Source organism: Vanacampus margaritifer, chromosome 17 (genome assembly GCF_051991255.1).
Source record: "Vanacampus margaritifer isolate UIUO_Vmar chromosome 17, RoL_Vmar_1.0, whole genome shotgun sequence".
NCBI lineage: Eukaryota > Metazoa > Chordata > Actinopteri > Syngnathiformes > Syngnathidae > Vanacampus > Vanacampus margaritifer.
In genome coordinates, this window is record NC_135448.1 from 11858059 (window position 1) to 11883274 (window position 25216).

The 25216-nt window shown below is 39.8% G+C and overlaps 1 protein-coding gene across 1 annotated transcript in view; it reads left to right on the plus strand.

Moving 5' to 3' along the window:
• Positions 1-25216, plus strand: part of csmd3b (CUB and Sushi multiple domains 3b) — a 346686-nt gene that overhangs the window by 121357 nt on the left and 200113 nt on the right. The window contains exon 5 of the mRNA XM_077547793.1: positions 9706-9928. Within this exon, the coding sequence (XP_077403919.1) occupies positions 9706-9928 (223 nt within the window). The remainder of the gene's footprint in view (positions 1-9705; positions 9929-25216) is intronic.

The window sequence follows — 25216 nt, forward strand, 5'->3', positions numbered from 1 at the left end:
GCGCTTGCCAGATTGGATGCTCACACAGTTATGATAGTTAAAATGAACTCCAAAGCACTCCAAAAAAAAAAAAAGAGTAACAATTCATGTGTATTATTGTGATTTGGTTTGTGCTGATGGCTCTGTTTATTTACTCAAATGCAGATATCAAGCTTTGCTAAATTAATCTTACTCTGGTATGATTCTCGTCAATACCGTGCCGGGATCTACAAAATATAGTCTCTAAGGCCAAGCCCCCCTTTTTCCGTCATTGTGTCAAATAGTAGATGTGAAATCTGAAGTGAGTGATAAATTATGGACACTCAGCAAAGAAAGATATAAACCACGTTTAAAAGCTGTAAGCTATGACTAATCAGCTATCAAAGTGTTTCTTGGGTCCAAAGCGACCGTGTCATTAATCGGCGTGCCACTTTTGACTCCATCGGCAGCCGTTGATTTATCAATACATACATGTTGCGCAACAGCGCACGGCTACAGTGACGGATGACCGAGCAGCGGAGACGGGCAATGGGTTCTTTCAAGGTGATGATTAATCCATAAGAAGCCGAATCCCCCCCCCCCCCCCCCCCCCCCCCCGAAGACAAGCGCGCCCGCCAATTAGTTATGACACAGACACGCTTGATGAGTCGGAGCAGCGGTAATGAAAATGAACAATTCGCCGGACGGGATGAGATTGAGTTACCTCTGGCCCGCCGGAAGCTCATTACAAAGACGGGAGAAGTCTTTGACGTTATCGATCCGGGGACGGAAAAGGAATTATGATTTTTTTACCTTTGACACTTTGAATGAGTACAGCAGCATTATGTTCCAAATTTGCCGACTTTGGAATGAAAAAACAACTTTTTCACTCTTCTGCGTGTTTTATTAAAGCCATACTTCTCCTTTTGGAGGGATTATTGTCTTAAATTCATTTGAGATGTAAAGTGCTAAGACATATTTCGAGGGAAATGTGCAAATGAAATCGGGCAATTGCGCCGCGGCAGACTTCTACACTCTAACAAATTGTCATCTGAGCATTAGATCGGCGCTTCTTTGGAGGGAAGCAAAATCTAATATTGGCCCGTAAAGTGGTTCGCTTTATGAGGTTTGCTTCCTTCCCGCTGAGCATAACCACGCATGCTGAGTGCGGGCGGGCGCTTTTGACAGCCAGCTTCTCCCCCCTTTTTTTTATTCAAACAACAACAAAAAAAAAGCTTAAACAGGAAGGCAATCCAATCTTTTGTTTTGGCAGCCTTGCTCTCGAGAAATGTGCCTTTTTATTTATCGCAAACAGTGACATTTAATATATTAGGGATTCGTAACATCTTTTGGAGACAAAATTAGTTACTTACAAATAAATGGAGAATGTTCCACGAGATGCATTTTGTTCAAAGTTCTGCTAAATTCCATTGAGATGTGGCTAGGTGAGTCTGCTGATGTCACACAAATACATTTTGGAATCTGGGCTGCCAAGGTAGTCATGGTGATTAGGTCCATCAGTGTGCTAGCCGTAAAGGGGCCGTATTATGGAAAATTGACTTTTGAATTCCATGTTTACAAATAGTTGGGTCTCTGGAGTTCCAGCCGACTAATCAAGTGTGAAATTACACAACCCTAGTAAATCTTTTGTGAGTTGTCTATTTCCGGTGGTTGCAATTAAGTTGTTTTGAAATGGTGATGTCTTTTTGACCCAAGAATGTCAAGTCCTTTTATTGAGACACATGATAACGATTTTAAATTATTAAAAAATATATATATATATATAATATGCTTCTTTGCAATCCTTAAACGACATCTCTTAAAGCTGATGACTGTCTTGAAAAATGAACAGAGAAAAAATATGATTTTGAGTCATGGAATCATTAAATCCTTCCAAAATAGGAAGAGGAAAAAAAAAAAAGCTGACTTGGATCCAGCATATTTAGGGCAGCGGGATTGTTGTATTTCTAATGACTGTTCAGCTCCTAATGGAGCCTCCTTTTGTTTTTTAAGCAAGGCTCTGTCTCCCAACAGCATAATGAGAGCAAGTGTGTGTGTGTGTGTGTGAGTGATTAAAGCAGCTACGCCTGCCATTTAAAAAAAAAAAAAAAGAGATGAATGGGAAGAGACGATTGTGGGTTTTAATACCTTTGCTTGTTTGAATGCACACTTTTTGGGGTAAATAACCTCTTGGATGAACCGCACGCCAGCCTCCACTTGAAGCTCCCACAGACGCCGAGGAAGGAACGCCCGCTAACTTGTGCTCCCCCAGCTGAGAAAGATGTTAGGAGATTCCATATTAAGAAGCGCAGTAAAAAGAAAGATTTCCACGCTTTGATTGAGTCACGCGGCGTCCCAACATGGCACCCGCTCGCTTGGCTAGCCCACTTTACGTTGCGATTTAATTTTCAAGACTTTTTGCCTCTTTTGAGTGAAAATGGGTCAAATTAGCGAGAGAATATTCTTTTTTTTTGTCTTCCAAAAAAAGTTGTTGAATTGTCGTCTTTCTTATTAATGCGACCATCAACCCCAAAAAATATTAACAATATGTTATATATATTATATATATCTCTAAAGATGGCATTCTGATTAATATTGTGTTTGTGGAATCGTGATGAAGCAGCAAAATTCAGCCATCTCAGGGCGGCCATTTTGCCACTTGGTGTCGACTGAAAATTACATCACAGTTGTTCATCAGTTGACCATCACAACTTCTTCATTTTTTTTTTTATGCAAGATCATACAGAAGGCTTTGATGACACTTCTGACATGGAGAGGTGGCTTATAGCAATCGCAGTTATTTAAAAAAAAAATTTTTAAAAAGCCAGCAGGTGGCATCAGAGTATAAGAGATCAACCAGGGCCATGTTGCAACAAGCTTTTTTTGACAGTGTTTTCACTAGGAATGTGAATAACGACGACATTTTGGTATATTCATATTGCAAAACGAAAACAGATACAAATGCACTTTTTTTTTTTCCTGATGAAAGAGGAGACCCTAATCTTTCTTTTGGTAGGTTCCATGTTTTTATAGCAATAGAACACAATATTCTGTGGGCCTTGCAAAATCCAGTAAAACAGTCGATAGCGAAGGGGGTTGCTTCAGTGAAAATGGCTGGGTTTGAATGAGTTAACAAGATGGTGGTAGAGCACTACTTTTGTCTAAATGAAGCTCCTCAATTTAATACAGCATATTTCCTTAGCACCAAAGTGCCACAAGATGGCATCAAAGCGCTACAGTTGTCTCAATATAGTTCCTCAATTGACGTCAACACATTTTCTGACCAAACAAGATGATATGAAATATCTGCTTTTGTTCTAATTCAACTCCTCGAGCCACATCAAAATGCCACAAGATGGTGTTAAAGCACTACTTTTATCTTAATAAAGTTCCTTAGGTCACGTCAACATAGTTCCTTGGCACCAAAAACCCGCAAGATGTCACCAAATACCAGAATGCTTTTATTCCTTTAACTTGACCACCAAAAACAGCAAAAAAAAATGGAGGATAGTTGAGTAAATAGGTGAATTTGTGATTTTTTTGCGGTTTGGGGTTTTAAAGGGTAAAATGATCCAAAATGACGATTTGTGTATGCATTTTAGCAGTTTTAGAAGATCGTCTCTTTTATATGCCAAACATTAATTACGTAACCAAAACTCGTTCCATAACACAGGATCCACCGTTTTCCCGCATACCAGGTCAAATGTTACCATGGCGACATACCTTCGCCCGAGTTTCCCCAGTAACAAGCTCACAACGTCTTACCTACGGAACAAAACAAAAGAGACTCGTCACCGTGTTGTTTTTTGCACTTCGGGTCTCATTAGCGGGGTTAGCGTGGATGACACTCGAGTAATCAATAGCGCCCCCTTCAGATGACGCTTATCAGCATCTCATTACCCACCCCCCACCCCCCCGCTGCCAATCACTAAGGCTTTAGTGCTCTTGTCACTTCCTTGTTTGGCCGCGCATGACAGAGTGCCGCTTTATAGATGTTTGACCGATGAAGTCAATCAAATACTCGAATTCTGTACAATTTCCCTCCTCTATACCATCGCTGGGCTCTCCTTGAACACCAAGAGCACAATCCCTCAAAAATATGCTTGACCAAAAGTACCTCTCAGCTGACCCACTTTCAATGAAAGCACATAAAAAAAAAAAAGTTGTTTACCGAACTTAAGCATTTAGCTGCTATTACCGGCAAGGCCAGCATGCTGATAAAAGTGCACATTATGGCTTATTATTATTCAAATAGTGAGTGCATTAGCGATTTTCGTGCCTGGTGCTCATTAGCCCTAAACGGCAATTTGACTCTATTAAGATATCTTTTCAATACGACAATGTGGAATTAGACAGAATGGCTGGATAATACGCAAATGAGGCCTGCTGTGAGAAGAATTGGGCAGAATTTAGATGAACACCAGATGGGGCTATTCATCCTAATTCAAAGCATGAAGCAAACATTTATATTGTACTTGTATAAATAGTATGTTTAACATTTTAAATATTATTAGTAAGTCGGAATGCCGAGCACAGAATGCATCAAATATACCATCTCAACACAGTTGAGACATTTCGCTCCCAAAATTTAAGTCCGATTTAGAATTTAATATTTTTTCCACTGTATCGATTTTGCTTATAACATGTCTGCCGTGTATTTGCCGGTGACATTTCCTTCTCTCTCTCCGACACGATTGCAGTCCTGATTCTCAATTTCAACTTTCCTGCATCAATCTACTTTTTACCACAATCCCATCTCTTGTTTTACCCCCCACCCCCCTCCCCCCATGCCCCTCATTTTTATTTACATCCCCTTTCCCCCTGCTAGTGACTGACAGCCCTAGAAATTGATTTTCAGCCCCGTGTGTTCCCTCAGTCTCGCTCTCTCTAGGCATTTCCCTTATTTAGCCTGCACCACTCCAGGGTATAGTCTAGACCAGGAGTTTGACGGGATCAGTCTAATTCTTGGTTTGACGGGCGCTCAGTGACAAGCCCCAGGGGGGACGTTTCAAACACGTTCGGTCCCACGTTGTTTGGCGATACCTCCGTTTTTGGCCTTTGACTGTCTCTGTTGCTTTTGGCCTGTCTTAAAAACAGCCCACAGACATAGAGAGCTTTAAATTGAGACTGCAACCATGAATTTAACCGCTGGAGTTTGCTCCAATTAGAAACACGACAGGACAGTGTTACCTCTGTGGCGTGACTTGATTGGTCAATTGCCCCACTGGGTAAAAAGCTATTTCTTTATCATAAATCAGAAAGTGTTAGATTGGACAGAACAGACCCTTAAAGTGAAGCTGCACGGTAGATGAAAGAGACGGACAAACAGAGAAGCAGGACAACGAGAATGTATTGGATGTGACCGGCGGTTGAACAAAAGGCTTGCTTTCATCACCAAATGAGCGTATTGATCACAGGACTCCTCTTCCCCTTGTGGAAAATGACAGGCCGCGTAATTGATTTCCCTGCCGGCTGTGTACGCATTGTGACGGGCTTAACGCGTTCTCGTCATCTCGCCGTAATATTTTTTTGGTTACCGGGACAACATGGATAACTGGAAAGCAAATAGCACTGACAATGACTTTTTATATTTGTTCTGTTTTAAATACAGATTTTTTTTTTTTTTTTGCATAGGTGTGTGCTTAACGTCTTTTAACGCTTTTGGCAGCCCTCATTTGGATTTTACTAAACGTTATTAAACGTTTTTGGCAGTCAAAGAGTTAACAATGGACAAATTAAAAGTATGTACAGTATACGCATCTAAACTGTTGTACCTTTTAGATTTGAAAGAAAATGAAATGATATTTGAGTTTCTCATTTACGAGGTTTAAAGATGGGGTTTGTAAAATGGACGGATAAAGAATACATTTGCAAGATAGATACGTTCTTCACTCCACAATAAATGTCACAGTTGGAGTCATTCGTACTATTCAATATTACTCATGTATGAGAGCCCCAATGGTTGTTTTGGAGGAAAAGGTCCAATCCAATTTATTTGTGATAAAGTGGCATATAAGACTGTAGTCTACCGTAATGGAAATGCTGGAAATAAATCTCCTTACTTACCGCCTCTGCCAGCTCACCCGCTGATTCACTTTCCACTGCAATCTCAAGGCGACCCACACTGAAAGTCACTTGTTTTAGAGTCAGGTATGTTTTGAATCATACATTCACCATTTTAATATTTTTGTCAAGGCTTGTTAACTGTACAGGGGTCCATTTCATAAAGCAGGTTTAACAAACTAACCCTGAACTAATCAATGTATATGACCGATGCGTTTAGTAAGAATCAATGGGGACGGGTTACTAATAATATAACCATGGCTTCTACCCGTCTGCCCTTCTTTTGGATGTAATGTGTCCGAAAGGGAAAAAAAAATAATAAAACAAAACACCAGCGAGTTGACATACACTGAGATAGGAAACGCTGCGTTTTCGGTTCCAGGACATCTGATTTGAACACAGAGTAGCTTCACCTGGGATTACTGGGATTACCACCACACTAAAACGATTCGATGAGTCACCATGGCAACGGGTAACTCTTTACCCCTCTCAACCGGAAGTCTTAATGCGAGCATATGAGCGCAACACACAATATATGCTGTGATGTGAGCGCGTGACTACGGCTGCTAATGTTGCAAATGTAAGGACGGATTAAGTTGTGTATGTAGGTGATGGACTGTGATGTGAAACGATACCGCTCAGAAAGATAACGGTCCGGAAATGCCATCATATGTATGCACGGTCTGATAACAATCTCACGACAAATATTTAATACCCTGCGCAATCAATAGGGTCATTGTCAAAAGGACATGCCAAATCCCTGATTTGTTGGAATTTAGATGTTTCTGGGGTTGGTGAAGGACTCTGGTTTTGGTGGCCTGGTGGGTGGTGTCTGGTCGGTGCTGGATTTCACTTTCCTTTCTTTTCTTTGGTCCTTCCTCGGGTCTCCTGACGGCCTCACGACTCTGGCTGGAAGTGTTCGGTTTAGGTGAACGGTATGGGATTTTTTTAATAGGTTTTAGGTGAACTAATGAATACACACGCACGCACATACACATACTCACCCACATACAAAAAAAAAAAAAATTCTTATTTTTATTTTTAAAAGAGAGCAATGATGATGACATGTCAAATCGGTAAAATTACCGAATGAACAATACTGAGCTCTCCAGAAAAAAAGAAAGGAAAAAAAGGACATGCCACGTTTGTGACAAAAGTGGACTTTACGCTATGGACTATAGACGTATTTACGCAAAAACTCGCCACAGCGGACTGAATGAATGAGGAAATGAAATGTCGTGTGTGGCAGAAAGGAGGCGGGCACAGGGAAAAACTCGATGTTCATTGTGATAAACCTGCTACCGACCAGGTTAGGTTCATTTGCTCTGTTACTACGGTAACTGACCGAGAGCTTAAATAACCTCTTTTTACGAAACGGGCTAAAGTTACCTCTTTTTCTCTGTTTTCAGTTGCCTCCACATTTCAGGGTTTATTGACTCAGGGTTCTCACTAAACCTGCTTTGTGAAATGGGCCCCAGTATGGTATTCCAGATGAATTTCTTACCATGGACAAGTAATGAAATCCCATTCATTAACCAGCGAGTCTTTAAAGCTGCTTTTCATCCATTTTTTTTTCCCTTTGCTGAGTGGGCAAGCTCTTTTCCAGCATCCTCATTAGCACTGTTGAATATATTTGCACCTGGCCGATTCCTTCCGTGACTTTTTGACAGTTTGCCAATTAGTGTCTTTCTGTAAATCCTCCAGACAAAACTAGTTTGGACACACTTTGCAGTTATCTTTTGGACAATCAAGAAGGTTTTGTTTGTTTTTTAACTCGACAAGAAAACATTTAGCATTTTGTAGCTTCTTTATGCAGTATGCGGATACCAGTTTAAAAAAATAAACAATATTTTGAAATTAATTATTACATTTTTTGCACCGCTTTCCCGTGTCACATGGGTCACGACAGCTGTTAACATTGATTTTCTATTTTTTTTTATTTTTTTTTGGGGGGGGGGGGGTTGTCATATGGTGTGGCCGATGGAGGTTAGCGATGGCGGAATGAAGAAATTACGTGATGATTGATGGGTTTAAACAGTCGAGGACGACCGGGAATGATTATAAACTGTGCGGTTATTTGTAGCTGTGCTTGTGTGCGTCTTTTATTTTGGTTTGCACTGTTTGTGTGTGTGTTGAGGATGGCTGTCAGTTTCGGTCTGGCAGTCAGCATAATTAGAAATCTCTTTTACCCCTGTGTACTCTTCATTCTCTCTCTTTCTCTCTCTCTGTGGCTTCTGTTCTATATTTTTCCATCTTGTTTCACGCAGCATCCTCCCACCCGCCCTCCCCCGCTCTTTTGCCGCCACCCACCTCTCCTCGCTCTGAGTGATGACTTTTAAATCATCTCCCCCCCCCCCCCCACCACCCCTCCCTCACTTTCTGGCACGGTGACTAACGTCGAGATAGGGTGAAAAAACTTTCCTTTTCTCTGTTTGCTCTGCAGTCCCGTCTGTCCCCTTTTCACCCGCCGATCCGATTTAATGACTCCACTTCATCTCGGACCAAGACATCCTCTAATCTATTAAGTTCAGATGAAGCCCTGATGGACTTGTCAGCGAATCCGCCAGAGCGTTACGTTAAACACAACGAGGGGGGAAAGACGAGGGAAAGGCTGCCGCTGTCCACTTTTCGATGTTATTAGGATCAGACGGCGCAAGGGGGCCTTGTTTATTTTTCTTCGGATGACTGAATGGTGTTTTTGATGTAGGGGGGGCTCAACACGCTCCAAAAGTCACCAATGTTTGCAAGCGCGTGCGTCATGATGAAAATGTACATATTTTAGAGGTCAAGAATATTATGAATTCTACAGCTCGAATTTTGATGAAATTTTGAATTGAAAGCAGGTATTCAATATGTCTATTTTTGTCTATGTTGTCTAATGTGGGTAGACCATTTTGTTAAAGTTTAATGGATTCGCCATGAAAAAGTTGAACTTTCATCACTGTTCACGTTTTTAAAAAAAAAAAATTTTTTACTTTGGCTTGACATATTGCTCATCCCAGCGTGATTAAATACAGTTAACAGGTACAGTCTTCAAAATGACCATCTGAGTGAATTGATACAAGCCTCACATGAAACAATTGTTTTAAGACGGTTGCAAAGTTCACTCCGCGGAAACAATGAAAACTCTTTTTAGGCAATATGTTTGTGTTGTTTTAAAGTGAATGTTCAGAAATCTTTCACATTGAAAAGCACGTGTCTCCAACGTTTCATCAAAACGCCATGGCAAGTCGTGTTTTGTAGTTTTTTCTGACAAACACAAAAAAGAACAACTTCGGAGATAACTCTTTTTTATTGCTCCAATGAAAAGCATTTACAGTATCAGCATTTTTTTTTTTTTACCAATCTTTTGTAGTTTCTCAGGTCAGTCTACAATCATTTTAATCTCCAAATTTGGTGAGACGATTTATCTTTTCACCCAAACCCAAATCCGTCTTAATACTTTTTGTTTTTCCAATGGAAAAACATGTGTCCTAAAGCTCAAAGGAAATTACTTGGATCAAAAACACAAGATTTTGTTGACAGACTTAACCACTACATTTATGTAAAATGCACTACAGTACAATAGATTTATTTATCTATCTTGCCCATTTGTCCAAACGCAAAATCTCTTTTATGTTTCCAGTTTTAACATCTTCAATTAACCGGCGGTAAACAAAAGTTTTCTTCTGATCTCTCTCGCAGGTTTTATCTACACCTGCGGCGGCACCCTGAAGGGCCGAAACGGCAGCGTGGAGTCGCCGGGGTTCCCCTACGGCTACCCCAACGGGGCCAACTGCACCTGGGTCATCGTCGGGGAGGAAGGCAGTCGCATCCAGCTCATCTTCTTGTCGTTCGCTATCGAAGAGGAATACGACTTTTTGTCCTTATACGACGGCCACCCGCACCCGGCCAACTTCAGGACCAGGTGAGCTAACCATTATTCATGTTTCAAATTATTATTATTTTTTTTTTACAATTACATATACAGTGAAGAAAATTTTATTTTTTTGTTGTTGAATAATTTAACTTATAATATAGTTGTTGATGTAACATGGGTTCATGACTGTGTCCATGCTTGGTGCATGGTGTTGATGCTTTATGATCATCTCTGTTTTAAATGCTTTGCCACCATTTTATGGCTTCTATATCAGGATTGTCCCAAAGCGTTGCTTAATTTAACCCTGGAGAACCCACGGGGTCAAATTTGGCCCCTATAAATTCTGCTACTCAAATAACAAAGACCCTTTTTTTTCCAGCAGTGATTTTGTCTCTGTGTTCTTGTTTCCATTGGCCAAAGTGTTTGTACATTCAAAATCCAGTTCTAAAATGCAACAAATAAAACAAAACAATGATATTGTTCAATGTAGCTGTGAATTTGATTGATTATTCTATAATCTAATATAATATATATAATATAATCTAAATAGTTAATATATATATATAATATAATATAAATAGTTTACTGACAGTTTTTGTTATTCAGATTTTTCGAAATGATACCCCTAAATCCCAAAAGGGTCAAATTTGGCCCTAATCCTAAATTAGGGAATAAAGGGTTAAAATAAAAAATAAAACATATTTTTGTGTTCAGTGAATTTATAGCAGTCATTTAATGTATAATTCATAATTTTCCAAAGAAGAAAAGGGTTCTTGGGTTCTCCAGGGTTAAAGCAAAACCTGACACACTAGAGCGCCAACATAGCCAGGAAGGCGGAGGCTCCGTAAATAGAACAGCTCCACCCAGCAAAAGAGTGCAGATTGCAGCATTGTGACCCGGAAGATGCAAAGAATTGTGCTTCACAAATGAAAAAGTTCATTGGCAGGTTACGCCAACGTTAAAAGCTACGAATGTATATCAGAACTTAATCTAGGACTTTTTTTTTTTTTTTTTTAATTTGGTAAAAAAAGTTGTTTCTCCAAGTTACGCAAACACCTGCGCGTCACCGCCTCGGGAATTAGGTCTGGGGGTTGCATTGTCAACATGAGTCAGCAGAATCTGCAGTCTACAGGGTTCACGCAGAGGTCCGACTTATTTAATGAGATTAGGCGAGGCGCGATTCCTAGATGAGGGGAAGCGATTTGGGTCATCAAAAGATGCAAATGAGTCCTCCTGATAGTTGCTGGAAAGCAGTCCTCCCACCATGGGACGCTTTGGCTGGCATCCGTTAGAAGCCTGACACAATCAGCATTCTCAAACAAAGATGCGTTTATTGTTCAAATACCGTGTGAAGACGCCAAAAAAGAAACGGTGAACGCGGGATTAGGTTTTGTGGTGCCCAGGGAGGCGATAAAGCAGTTAAAAGGAAAGCAAAAGTAAAAGACGTCCTGGGTTGACTCGCATTTGCCTGCTTCACGTAGCAAACGACTGCAAGTAAATTGACTGGTATTTTTCCACATTGCCTTCACAGCTTGAATGTGAAAGTCAGTCCGCATTTCGCTGTACGTATGATTTCTTCTGGGCTTAATTGGTCACTTAATGAAGTGTCTAATGTGAGCTTTGAGAGGGAAAAAAAAGCGGAAAACAAAACTTGCTGCATAAAGACAATCCATTGAAAGCAATTTAATTCCCGCTCTGAAATGTCATTTTTTTTAAATGAACAAACACATTGAGAAAACATTTGCCCAAAAGGAGCTCACGGGGCTCGCTATGAGCTAAACAGGTAAGTGGTAATGTCCTAATCTTCCCTCCGTGTAGCTTACACATACACAGTTTAGTAGAAAAGTTGGACTGAATCGAATCAAATAGGTAAGCTTAAATTGAAGTTGACTACTATAAGTAAAGGAATCAAACAACAAGTTTTGACTTAGGGTGTAATGGTACATTGCGTTTGTGTATGAAGTGTAACCTGCCTTGCACTGTAATCCGTAAACAAATACAGTGCAGCTCTGCCTCTGGCTCGTGGACATGGTGGCTGGTAATAAGCTCTTGGCAATAAGAATAATAAGAAATGCCATCTGCATTTTTATTGCACAATGCTTGTGACTGTTGGAAATTGTTACTTTTGCACTTGTCTGTTCTGTTACATCCTTTGCATTTTGTTTCCACATTGCATCCAATTTGAATTGTGATCTTAAAACCAAGGCAACGACAACAAATAACAATCTTAAACCCTTGCTAATTATTTAGGTACGTATCTTAAATAAATAGGGTTAAGGTTAGGGTCAAAGGTACAAGCGTAAATCTTTTGCAATTGAAAGCCAGTATTGTGATTTGTTGGCAACCAGTCCAAGGTGAACCCAAGCTCTGCTGGGTTCGGCTCTGGCTAACCTGTGACCCGATTGAGGAGAATCACAACAATAGAAAATGATGGACGGATTCATTGTGCGACGGCTCTTATTCCTACTTTTCGTACCTTCCATTTTTTTGACCCACTTCTTCTTCCACATAATTAATCCGATTCATTTTGTTCCAATTTCAACATATTCAAACAATTCATGCCATGAGAGCTATATTAAAAAAACAAAAAAAAACACACAGTTTCCCCATAATTCAAAATTATTAAATTAAATTCCCTATTCTTTCCAATTGAGGCCAAATTACCACAAATAATTATTTACCATTCATGTCCTTTGGTGCATTCAAAACATCAGATTCACAAAGTTCCCATTTGAAATAGAAGTCGTTCTGCTTAGAATCAATTCACCTTATGAATGATTTTCAACATTTTTTTTTTAACCCCAAATATTACCATATTAGGACATATTCTACATTATTCACTCCTCCCTCAACATTAAATGACAGATTCCAACTATTCCAACTTCAACATGTGCAGCCAAATATTTACATACTCACCTCCAGTTTCCACATATATCGACCAATTAAAACCATTGCAACATATCCAGCTCATTCCATGCCATTCATTATCATTCCAAATGATCCCACATGCTTCTATGTTTTTTTAGACAGCCTTTTCAGCCTTCACATGCAATTTCTCCAGAAGTTGCAAATGTCTAGTTATTACTTAGTATGTTAATATGTTCTGACATTAATCCATTGCAAATATTCATTAAACAAACCAAATATGTGTTTAAGTTTGTTCATACTTCTTAGACACACTCCCAACTTCCTAATCAGCGCAACATCTATTTATGAGTTAACTACTTCAATGGCAACAATTTGTTCTAATTACAAGTTTTCATAATTAATTAAAGGGCACCTCGCTTGTGCCGCATGTTCCATCGAGCCAGTTCCAAGTTGGCCCGCTGACAGCCGCTGGTTTTTGTGCGAAAAGTCTGCTTGGCCCGACAGCACGACAACATTCAGCCACTTTGGATGAGAAAACACTGATTCAAGGACGTTGGCAATTCGGCCTCGTTATGTTTGTTTACGTGCGGATTTTTGCGCGCATGTTGGGAAAGTTAGCCATGCATGTATTCATGCGACTCCGGGAAAAGTTGCTCATACAGTACGAGCCTCTCACGGGATTGACAGGCGGGACGCTGCTTCCTCTCATGTTTCATGTTAATTCAACCTGACACATTTGCATACAGTTTCACACTTTTTTTTTTCTTTTTTTTTTACCCCCTCCCGTCTTACCCTGACTTCTGTTTTTTATATATAACTCCCTGGTTGTAATTCAAATTGACTTGTGACCTATAATTTTTTAATTTTAATTTTTATTTTTCTGGGGAGCTCAGTATTGTTCATTCGCTAATTTTACCGATTTGACATGTCATCATCATTGCTCTTTTTTTTTTAAATTTAATTTAATTTATTTATTTATTTATTTTGGTATGTGCGTGCGTGTGAGTGTGTGTGTATTCATTAGTTCACCTAAAAACTATAATTTAAATGCACACTTAATAACTTTGTTACGGTTGGTAACAAAGTGATCGTTGGGGAGATTTTGGGGCTGAAAAACGCTAACACAGAGTGGCTTGCTTGGAGTAACTTAAAGTTGTTGTTTAAGGGAAAACTAGTAAGTAATAAGTTTTATACTGTACTTTTATACATCCAATAACATTTTTTAAAAATGTGAGGCGCAGTAACTTGAGAAACAAAAAAAGAAAAGAGAATTAAATCCGTTCACAGTTCATTTCAGGTTAGGGAAAGAAAATGCAAAAGTGCTTATCTTTTGCAAGCAGGAACGTGCATTTAATGACGTTTAAACACAATAACGCACACAAAAAAAAGCTTTCAACAGTCAGCTATAAATTCTTCCATCCTATTAAAACAACAGCAACAGAAAATGTCTTGTTCATTTCCCCACATGTATTTTTTTATGCACTTTATGTAAAAAGTTTGACATATAAACACCCTTTCAAATTTCAGCTGTGTGAATGTTTCATCAATGCGTGTGTGTGCGCGCCGGCCATATTTATTTTTGTGCTAAACAAACTCAATACGTTCGAGCCTACTCTCAGGGGCCTCAATGCAAACCGAGGGGGTTGTGTTTGGGCGTCTGATTGGCTTCGATCCGCCGCGTCTCAGGCTGGAATCTTTGGAAATTTGTTTACAGCGTCTGGTATATGAGCGTTGTACACATGCGGCAAGCGTATCGCTAAGTCAATAAAGTAGGGGTTGCAGCTAGACGCGGCTGGTGAAAAATGGAGGAGGCAAATAATATTGCGAAATGTCATTTCTAAAGTAAATAAAAGTCATTGAAGTGGCGAATGAAGTATTAACATTTTTACAAAGAACAGTCCTAATGAGCCACAAATAATTGTGAGTCGTCAATTTATTTTTTTATTTTTTTGGTCAAGCCAAGTCCACCCAACCCTAAACGCATACGAGAGGAATACATTTTTCAATTTGGGAATTCAGGAGCTCAACTCGCCGCCAGACTCGCGTACACTGAATGGGCTCGTCAACAAAGACCAGTTTGGAATAATGCCTTTGGATTGTAAATGTTTATATTTAGCGTGTGCCTCACAACCAGGAGATGAGAAGTTTAACTCTTTGACTGCCAAAAACGTTATATAACTTTTAGTAAAATCCTATGGAGGAGTGCCAAAGACGTTAAAAGACGTTTTTTTCAAAACAGAGGTGAAACTAACCATTTTCTATTGTTGATTACTGAAAAACGGAATAAGGTAGAAACAAACTTTTTTTTCTGATGAAAGATGAGAGTCCAATCTTTCATTTGGTAGTATGTGTGTTTCCATAGTCCAAACACATAATTTTCTGTGGACCTTGAAAGATCAGTCAAAAATGCTTAAATCGGCTGGCACCCACGGCATCCCTGTTCTGAAAACGTCTGGCAGTCAAAGAGTTAAATGTATGACTGCATGAAATTGTCAGCTATTTTCATTAAAGTTAGGAAAATGAGTTGTATGTTTATTATTAACAGCAGGGGCGTATTTATTGACATCCAGGGCCACTGGCCACCCCGAAATGTATCTTATCAGCTATATATAACAATGCCTCCCCCAGTCCTTCTTTGCCTGTATAATTGCTTAGTACAGTATAGTTTTGATCTACAGCTATTGGGTTGTTTTATGACAAAGTGGTGAAAAATATCAAAGTGGCTGCCACATATTTAAAAGTGTGCACACCCCTAGTTTACAGTCTTATAGTCGTCTTGAAGTTGTTTGCTGATTATGTGTGATAAGTCAGCTTCTTTGCAAAATGATTCATCATTTACTTTAGTCAGCACCACATGAAAAAAAAGAAAAAGAAAAGATAAATAATTCACCATGAGAATTTACTGCGGGAAAGCATTTTGTAGATTTAACTGTGTCGTTTGGTTTTGGAAGCAAATTTCTGTTTGTCGTCAGTTTATTATTGCCGCTGTGAGTCTCTCTGCGCACTCAATATGATGACATGCTATCCACCAGGCAATGAGGAGTACAATTGAGGTCAGATGAGAAAAAAAGAAAAAAAACAGAGGAACTTATAAGCCCTTAGAAAACCAATCAATGCGAGGGTATATATGCTGGAGTGTAGGGCATCCATCTTGAGTTGGGTCGGCGGGGTGAACGACAAGGTTACTTGGGGCTAAACATGAGATTGTTGTCGAGGGGAGAGGGCGAGGAGGTTGCTGCACTTGCCTACTAAGTTAAGATGTCGTAATGTGTGTCTTCAATTGCGCTGCGGTGGCTGTACCTCCATTTTGGGGGTAAAAAAAAAAACAGCTCAATAGAGGGTTTTTGGGGGGGCGAAGAAGGTGAGCAAAGTTTCGGCTGCTTGTCTGGTGAGATTTACTACGGGCATTTTCACTCAATGGACTGCTAATGGGAATATAATGTTTGCGGCCTATTTTGATTTCAAGCGTCTGCATTGTTTGGGGATTCGACTGCCGCAATCTAATGAGATCTGGTACGAACACAGACAATTGCACCTTTACTACCATCATAGTGCTCAATTTGTCTTTATTAGTGCATGAAACCAGGAAGGTTTTGTCATATTTTGCATTTCATTGTAGCTAAACGCAGTAGAAGCATCGTCTCCAGCTCAGGTCATTTACTATGTGGTTATTTCAGTGCTAAGCCCTTTTCACACTGCACTTACTCCGTGTGACAGCGCACCGCACTGTAAACAACACGCACAAAAAAATATTTTCTTCAAAATGTTTGCTCCAAAACAATTTGCTGAGTTGTTTTCATGTTGTGGGACGATACAAGGGACAATCGGTTCTATAAATTCTTAAAATATTTTGTTGAACTGTCCAACTCATTTTCCTCATGCTTTTACCTGTAAATAACTCTGCCAAAATCACACAAAATTGCTCCGCTAGCTGTGCCCAGATAAGTGCAGTGTGAAAGGGGCCTTAATGTCTTCTCCATGCTCCGTGTGAGTGTTTGCAGGAAGGAAAGTTGACTAGGAAGTTGACCATTTTGGGTGGCCATTTTGGCTCATATCTACAATTTCCAGGGCTCGTACTTTGAAAAACTCACTACTCGTGAATTTGCCAAAACAAGCCCAAATTAGAAGCAGGTACCCTTGACAGATGGGTGACACTAAATTGCTGAAGATTTTATGGATATATATAATTCCATTTTGCGGCTTTTTTTTTAAGTATATTTTATTATATTGGCCTTAAATAATACAACACATTTGTATCATGTTGCCATCCAAGCTGGTCTTTGTGTGTTCCGGTCCTGACCTGTTTTTGTTGCGTGTAATCTTCTGCAATGCCCACTTTACACTCGATAAGTCACTCTCTTATTTTCTCCTGCAGGAGGACATTCAGGGGTCACTCACATAGACGCAACACAGTACAATGTACAAAAAAAAAAAAGAAAAAAAAAAAGAAGCATGTTCAAAGGGATAAACACAGAGAACTGTAGCGTACAAATACAAAAGGTCATGAAAACACTTTTGATGTTGCTAAAATATATTTTAGGGGAGAATGAATGGTGTGTTTATGTAGCTGTGCACTAAATGTGTATGTGTGGAGTTCCAATGGAGGTGTGTTTACCCCTGAGGTTGTCATATTTCATCTCCTGCCGCATCAGTTCTGCCCTGTGGGAGGGTAAGAGGTGTGCGCGGGTTTGTGTGTGTGTGTGTGTGTGTGTGTTTGTTTGGTTGTGCAAGTCTTTTGTGTTTGTGTATGCAAGCTCTAACATCCACATAATGTTGCCTATACGAAGATGGAAGAGGTGATATGAGGCGGCTTTATTTTTCCATTATAACATTTTGTGGCAATTTGTTGACCAACATCGCTCATTTGTCGAGAAGTGAAGAATACACAATTGATTTTAAGGAACCATATTTGGTGACCGCAACAGCATAATGCTTTTTTTTTTTTTTTTATAATTGAGGCGAACCATCTGGTCTTCCCCAGCCAATCAGAGAAGCTAGCTATCTTTTGATAAAATAAAATGTTTTTAATAAAATTGGTGAATACTAAATGTAAATAAATGACCCCCAACAAAAGAAAAAAAAGCAAGGCAGCTTTATTTATACTGTATAGTGTATACATAGTGTATATTTCATACATAAGATGGCTTCATATTCAAAGGCAATTGCAAACAAAATGATTTAAGACATTTAAAAGCGAATGGGAAAATAAACATTTAAAAAATGAAGACATTTAAAAGCAAAGTAAAGAAATAAACACTAGTTTATTAAAATTACTATAAACAAATGAATAGCGCAGGAATAGGATTTTTGGGGGGGAAATGATTATAAAAATGCTTTAAAAATAAGTATGGGGGAAAAAATAGATTTTTAACCTAGCTTTAAAATCATTTACACTTTTACACTTTGATCTATGGGGATCATAATAATTTAGATTATATATATCCAAAATAAAACATTTCCCGCATCTTGTCCAAAGTCAGTTGGTATTGGCTCCATCTTCCTTGTGAAAAAGATAAACAGTACAAATTAGATTTAAAAAATTGGATTAAAACGAATTCCTGAAGAAAAGCTATCTAATATATTAGAAAAGTTGTAAGGGCCTGTAATTCACTGATTAATTTATTTGATTTAATATAGAGAATAATTCAAATGTAAAAATCCATTTAATTGTAGGTAATTTAACTCCCCAGGTGCTGCTACCTGTGCTAATATTATGTATATGCCACAATATCGTTTGTGCTTGCTTATTTTGCACAATGTAATTACATGTCAAATGAGTGTAATGCTACAGTGGCCAGAATACATTTAATAACAGTGAGTGGATGTTGAAACTATTACAAGTTGAACTCAGGACATTTGGCTGTCTCAGTTGATATGTTGTAATTGGCGCTCAGCTGACTTTATTTAAAGGGGGGGGGCGGGAAAAAAGCTTTCACGGGAAGTTTCAAAGCTGCTAACAACCATTTAGGAAATTGCTTTTTACATGAAGCGTATTCTTCGAGCGTGCAGTTTCCTGTCAGGGATTTCCCGGCTTTTGCTGTAAAAATGAGATACAGTATTTGAGCTGTGCTTTATATATTGCGTATGTCGAGCTTATCACTTGCTGTCCATTATCTCCTATCTTCCCGTGCACAGTCTGTCTCTGTCTGCACCTGTAATGGACTCCTTCATCTCTCCTCTCGAATATTACTTCAGCGACCGTGTCTGTTTCCACTCATTTTGTCAACGTCATTTATTCGCCGGCGATAACCGGCCTCCCGTTCCTTTCAGCCGCAGATTACAATTGTAATCTCAAAAGAACACCGTGTGGCATTCAATGAATGAGTCAAAAATACATCTACCGTTGTGTCATTGTCGTCCTTTTTTGACGCTTATTAAAAATGGACTCCTGGCTGCCATTGTCTGGGCGTCTTCTGCTTCCGCAACTTCGCCGGAATCAATCTTGGCTTTTACAATGGGGAGAATCACCTTTCAGTGATTGATGAAAGCCTCGTTTATACTGTGATGACCGCACCATAAAATGTTCTAACAAAAAAAGTCTTTACAAAAAGGTTGCTATTAGACTTTCCACTTATCTGATCGGCTATTTTTTGTCGGAATTTTAAAATGCTGCAAAATGAGACATTAAAGCTGTAGTCACATGTACACTTACTGTATCTGTGGCAGGCTACTACAAATTTTGGCTACCCCCCCTCCCCCCACGAACATTTGAAAGAATGTAACTCGGGCAACTACATTATATAGTACAATATAAAAATTGTGTGCAGGCAAGAGGTTTTTTGGATGTTGAAAAAACATGTAAAATCTAAATTCAGTAAAATACTTTTTAAGAGATTCACACCGGTGGTATTTGTGCTCCTTGTATTTTTTCTTGCAAGCATGTGAGCTACAGTGAATTGTTTTGACTCTAAGAAAAGAAAACAAAAGGGCTGAAATTAGGAATTATGTTTCTTTAATAACACAGTGCATAATGTTCCTCGGCACTGAATTATAAATGGCAGATCTTAAGAGTTTTTTTGCGGTCTTCACAGTATCTTCGGAAGGACAAAGATAAGTACCCACTGTTCCACTTTTCATAAATATGTATCGGGGACTTAACATAATGGAGCGAGAAACGAACAAACACTTGTTGGGCGCCTCGTCGTGCAAGTTCGACGTCTCCGACAAGAATGTCGTAATGACGTCGGACTACCTTGGTGTGACAAGCGCCTGACTCAGATCCTGGCGCTTTTGTCGACTTAAGCGGGATTGTTTTGAATTGCAGGCCACTGAGAGCCAGTGAGCCAATGTCTTGGATGACTTTCCCAGTCTGGTAAATACACTCGCCAGTGTGTCTTTTTGTGTGAGTGTGTAGCGTTCCAGTAATCCCAGCGGCTAAACTGGTAATCCCCTCAAGCTGCCCATTAGCCTCTCGCCGCTCACAACCTCCTTGCGGGTCGTCACCCAGGTGTCAGGCGTGCCCTTCCCCTGGGGAGGGATCACTTTGATGAGCCGCAGAGCTAACCTCGACCCCCCCCCCCTCCTCCTCCTTACCGGAGGGATGAGAACGGCTGTTTGGCGAGCCTTTTGACAATTGCAGGTGGAGATCGGACAGGGATGAGCAAGCGACAAGGACCAAAAATGAGAAAACTGAAAATGTCATTCAGTTAAAGATGCCGCGGTCTGACGTGACAATTGCTTTCAATGTAACAGGGATCGGGTGGGTTTGGGGCCACGATTGGAATGCCCTCACACACGGGACCTTCACGCTTCTGTTCCAGCTCTGGTAGCCTCTAAAGCCAAATAAGTGTCAGTTGCCCTCAATCGCTCCCATTTCTACTGAATACCAGAATAATGCAAAAAAAAAGCCAAAAAAAAAACACTATGTTGTAGGCTGTGTGAAAAGGGCTCGAGATTAGAAAACGTGATCATGACCATGTCAAGGCGCCGTTACTTTGTAATATTGCTGAAAAAAAAGGGTGGAAAAAACAAATTTCCACATTTTCTTCGAGGGAAGATGCTTTTTGTTATTTCTCCATTCAGCGTTTCGCTCGGCGTTCTTTTCTTGAACCTCACGCCCACCCGACCTCCCACTGTATGTTTAGCTGTGAGCCGCGTAGGCAGGGATCGACGCGCCTGTCTCGTTATTGAAAGACAATCGCGTTGAGCTCTAAGGTTTTCTCGCATTGATGTCGACGTGGAATTCTTTCCTCGGAGCGTGACTCACAAACACGGGGTGACTCAATCTTACGGGAGATTTGCGGCATCCTCTACTGTCCACCATCTTGACTATTCAATGGGTCTGTTCTGTTCAGTTCTTTTGGATTTGGACGCCGAGGACACGTACTTTGTGCTTTTGCTAAAGCAAAAATCAACCACAGCACCTCCACCTCAAACATTCTGTGTTTGATATTCTTTCCACCCTGCTGTTGTTTTCCTTGCTTCTTTTTAATCATGGCAGATGTGATCATTCAAACGGAACAGAAAATGCAATTGTTCTGTCAATGTGGCATTTTAAAAGAGAATCGGGTTGTCTCCGCCCACACCTGGGCTATTATGTTTTCGCCTTGAAGTTTACGCTAACTTGATCTCAGCGGAACTTAATGACGTCATGTCATCCTCCGAGTTTGATTGATGCTTATTTTTGTGACTAATTTGTGTTTGTTTCCAAAAATAGCCACTTTGCCACTATTAGTCCAGTTCGGATAAATAAACACCTTCTCAGCAAGTGAAATGGAGTTAAATAAATTCACTGATTCTTAATGTTATATATCGTCTCTGCTATGTGAAGAACACTTATGTCCATAGCTTTTTTAATTTGCTTATTTTTACGTTTTTGGGATGTCTGCATTCAGTTTCATCCCCAAAACATACACACACACATATATATATATATATATATATATATATATATATATATATAGATAGATTATTTATTTTCCACAAGATATGATTTTTTTTTTTTTTTGCATAATCGCGTGATATTTTCGGAAACCATGACAAAATATCGCCAGTGTATCACAAGTTTCTCTGTGATTCACGTCTTTGTTTACATAAATTGTAAATGGTAAATGGACTGTTTTTTAATATAGCACTTTATGTACATCATATCACCGCTATGTGAAAACACTTAATTACATTTTTTCAATTTTTTTAAATTTTATTTATTTTATTTTTTTGGGGATGTCTGGATTTAGTTTCACACCAAAAACATAAAAATAAAAAAAAGGACATGAGTTTTTCACATAGCAGTGACGCTATGGTGCCCAAAGCTCTTTACAAAGCCTCACTTTCACGGGATTTTAGGATACGTTATTTCCCCCAGAATATGTCCATAAAACCTCTGCATCGTGGTCCTGTTAGCAAAATATTTCAATAATTCCGTTTTGCAACTTAGTTTCTTTTCTAATCGCAGTGAGTTCCTTTTCAACCAAATGCTTCTAAATCCTGGAAAACCTAAGACTCCCTAATGCCGCCCTCATTAGCAGGGAGAAGTTTTTAGTAAAACATCCCTCTTAAAGCATCGTTAATCGCTCAGGTGTACGCACATATTTACGAGGACGGCCTTGTTTAAAGATTTTGTGTCGGCGGCCTAATGACGTTGAAACGCTGCCACGGCACGGGCGACCAATGGAGCAGACGTTCCAACGGGAAAAAAAAGCGGAACGGGAACAATACGTGTTCCTCTCTGCTCCGGTGCGTCGCTCCATTATCCTCGCAGACACAAATACAAGAATTCAATTAAAAAGAGCGTGTAGTGACCTTAACACACGGACACAGTGCCTTTTGTTGATGTATCAATTAATCACCGTCTGTCACTTGACCATTATAGACTGTGTTTCCTCACTGGACCATAGCCTTCTTTTGCGGTTTGTGGGTGTGTGTGCTTGGTAATGACCATTGTTATCCCCAAACTCTTAAAATGTTGTTAGCCTCACACTAATAAGTCTGTTTGGATGCCAGTGCTTGATTGTGTGTGTGTGTGTTTATTATGATTAGTATGCAGCAGCGGATAGCAGCCTGGTGTTTTTAAACATTAAAACGAGAGGACAGAATGTGGCCTGACTGCCTTGGCTCAACAGAGCACACTCTGTGCCTCAATAATAGAAATTAATCCCATAACAAATATTTTTGCAACCACTCAGTGCAAATATGCAACAGCAGAAACTAGCGTTAATGTTGTTTTTATACAGTGACGGACGGGGCTGGGGAACCTAATGGCAAATATACAGAGTTAAAAGGAAATCAGAGAAGAGTTATTATATCTGCAGTATAGAGCCCTGGGCACTGTAAAGAAGACTATCTTTGTCTTCCGCGTGTTCGTTGTTGTTCGGGTAGAGAGAATCCTGATTTTCTGAATACAGACCGGAGATCGGTGAACAGGTCCTTCGAAGGATTTATTTTACAGAAAATTCCGGACACAAGCGGGTTTACAAAAGCACAGCTGCTCCTCGCAAGTGTGTCTTTACAGCGGACTCATGTCATTCTTATACTATCTTGAAAAAGTATTACAACTCCTCCTTTTCCCCCCAAGGCCCCCCCCCCCCAACATGATGGTCAACATTTTTAGACTTTTTGTGGGTCTACCAATGATAGACAATGCCTACCATGTACATTTTCCCAAAATTCCAGTGGCATTACGTTTCCATCCAAAGGTCATTTCCTACATGCCAGAAAAATATATAGGATTTTTGAGAATGGAAAACCCTCAGAAAAGTGACTTATTTAAATAAACAAAGCTATTTAAAAAATTATTGAGCTCTAAATAAATCTTAGAGTAACTGTTCTAAAAAGCCCCAAAACCTTTTTTTCCTTGAAAACTTGAAAAGGACCTGCTGGCTTTGTGTCTAATATCCCTCCCGTTCATTACTCGATACTGTTTTACAGCACTGCCAATGTCTCGAATGCGCGAGTGTGTGCAAACACTCACGCTGGCAACTCACGCTCATGACGGGTGTTACGGTTCACACTGGGAGATTGCGGTTACTTAGAAACGAGAAATCTGGAATTACTGTAAATCCAATTAATATGTATCAGACACCCAAAAATATGAACACAAATACATTTGACAGAGAATAACTATAGCTTTACATATAAAACCAGTGTGAATATTTATAGTTCTACAACTACTTAACAGCAGCAAATTTATATGATGTAAGTGAGAAGAGTTCCATGTTTTTTCTTGAATTATAATTTTTCTCATTCTTTATCCACTGGTTGCCATTCAGATTTGTGTCATATTGTGTAAAAATGGTTCAACAGACGCCTCGGCAGACTCCATGATGCAAGGCTTTATTAACAACTCAAGGCAATAACGAGCCTCTCAGTGTGAAACGTCTTTATAGGCGACTTATGAATTGCTTCAGATGAATGTGCATCGATTCCGGGAAATCCATGGCAGAGTCTTTTTTTTTTTTTATTGCAAAAAATTGAGTGGATTTATGAAAACTGTTTGCACCTGATTTTCAAAATACAACTTCTGTGCGGCCTGATAACGAATGGTTCAAAGTCATGCCGGATGTGCCTTGGCTTAGATTGGAAAGAACACTTTCCCCAACAATATTGCCTCATTCGGTGCTGTGATGATAGCGGTATCCATCACATCTGTTCCCAATCCCCCAGTAGGCGTGCGATCGGGCTGATATCACGCGAGGGTTAAAGCCAAAACCCATCACCGGCGCCACTCTCGTAATCATCCGATCGTTCAGTGACCCCTGGGGAGCAATGCGGTTGCGGGACGGGAACACGGCCATGCCTTTTATTCCTTTTAATTCGCCACCTGTACATCCGAGCACGCCGCGAATGTCAGTGGTTTTTGTTTAATCGTAATGGTGTGTTTCGCAAACAGCAGGCCTCAGGGAGCAGCAGGTTTGGCTGGCAAAGATGGCGAAAGTACTCAGACTGTTACTTCAATAGGAATACAGAGTACTTGAGAATTTAGTTGTGTGGTGCATTAAAGTTGGAGGGGAGTTGTAGGGCGAAGACTGTCCCCCCCCCCCCCCCCCCAAAGTGTGTTATGTGCCCTATATGTCTATAAAAGTGTATTGTGCAAAACTAGACCCCCATCCACCTCACTTGAGAGCTGACAACATCAACAAAGTTCATAGTATCATAGTATTTTTTTCAGCACGGAGGGAGACCAATTTAGGGTTGCGAAAAATCGGTAGATTTTTTTTTTCCAGTTAGTTCCAAGGGGTGGCGGGGGCCAAGGGGGACTTTTTCATTTGGTCGCACCACACAGGATTTGGTCACACCTTTTTTTGGCGAGGTGCCCAATTGTATGCAAAAGGTCTGTGTGATTGATTGTGTATGCAGTAGTTAGGTTTTTGTGTTTAGCAAAAATAATAATATTTTTTTTTTTCAATTGGGCAGCCAGCAGTAATGTGTTCTCTCTGTATGTTCACCTGAATACTGGGACACCGGCACAATTTCACTAATTGAAAGTGATCATAGAGTACAAAGAAAAAGTCACGTGATTGCTAAGGGCTC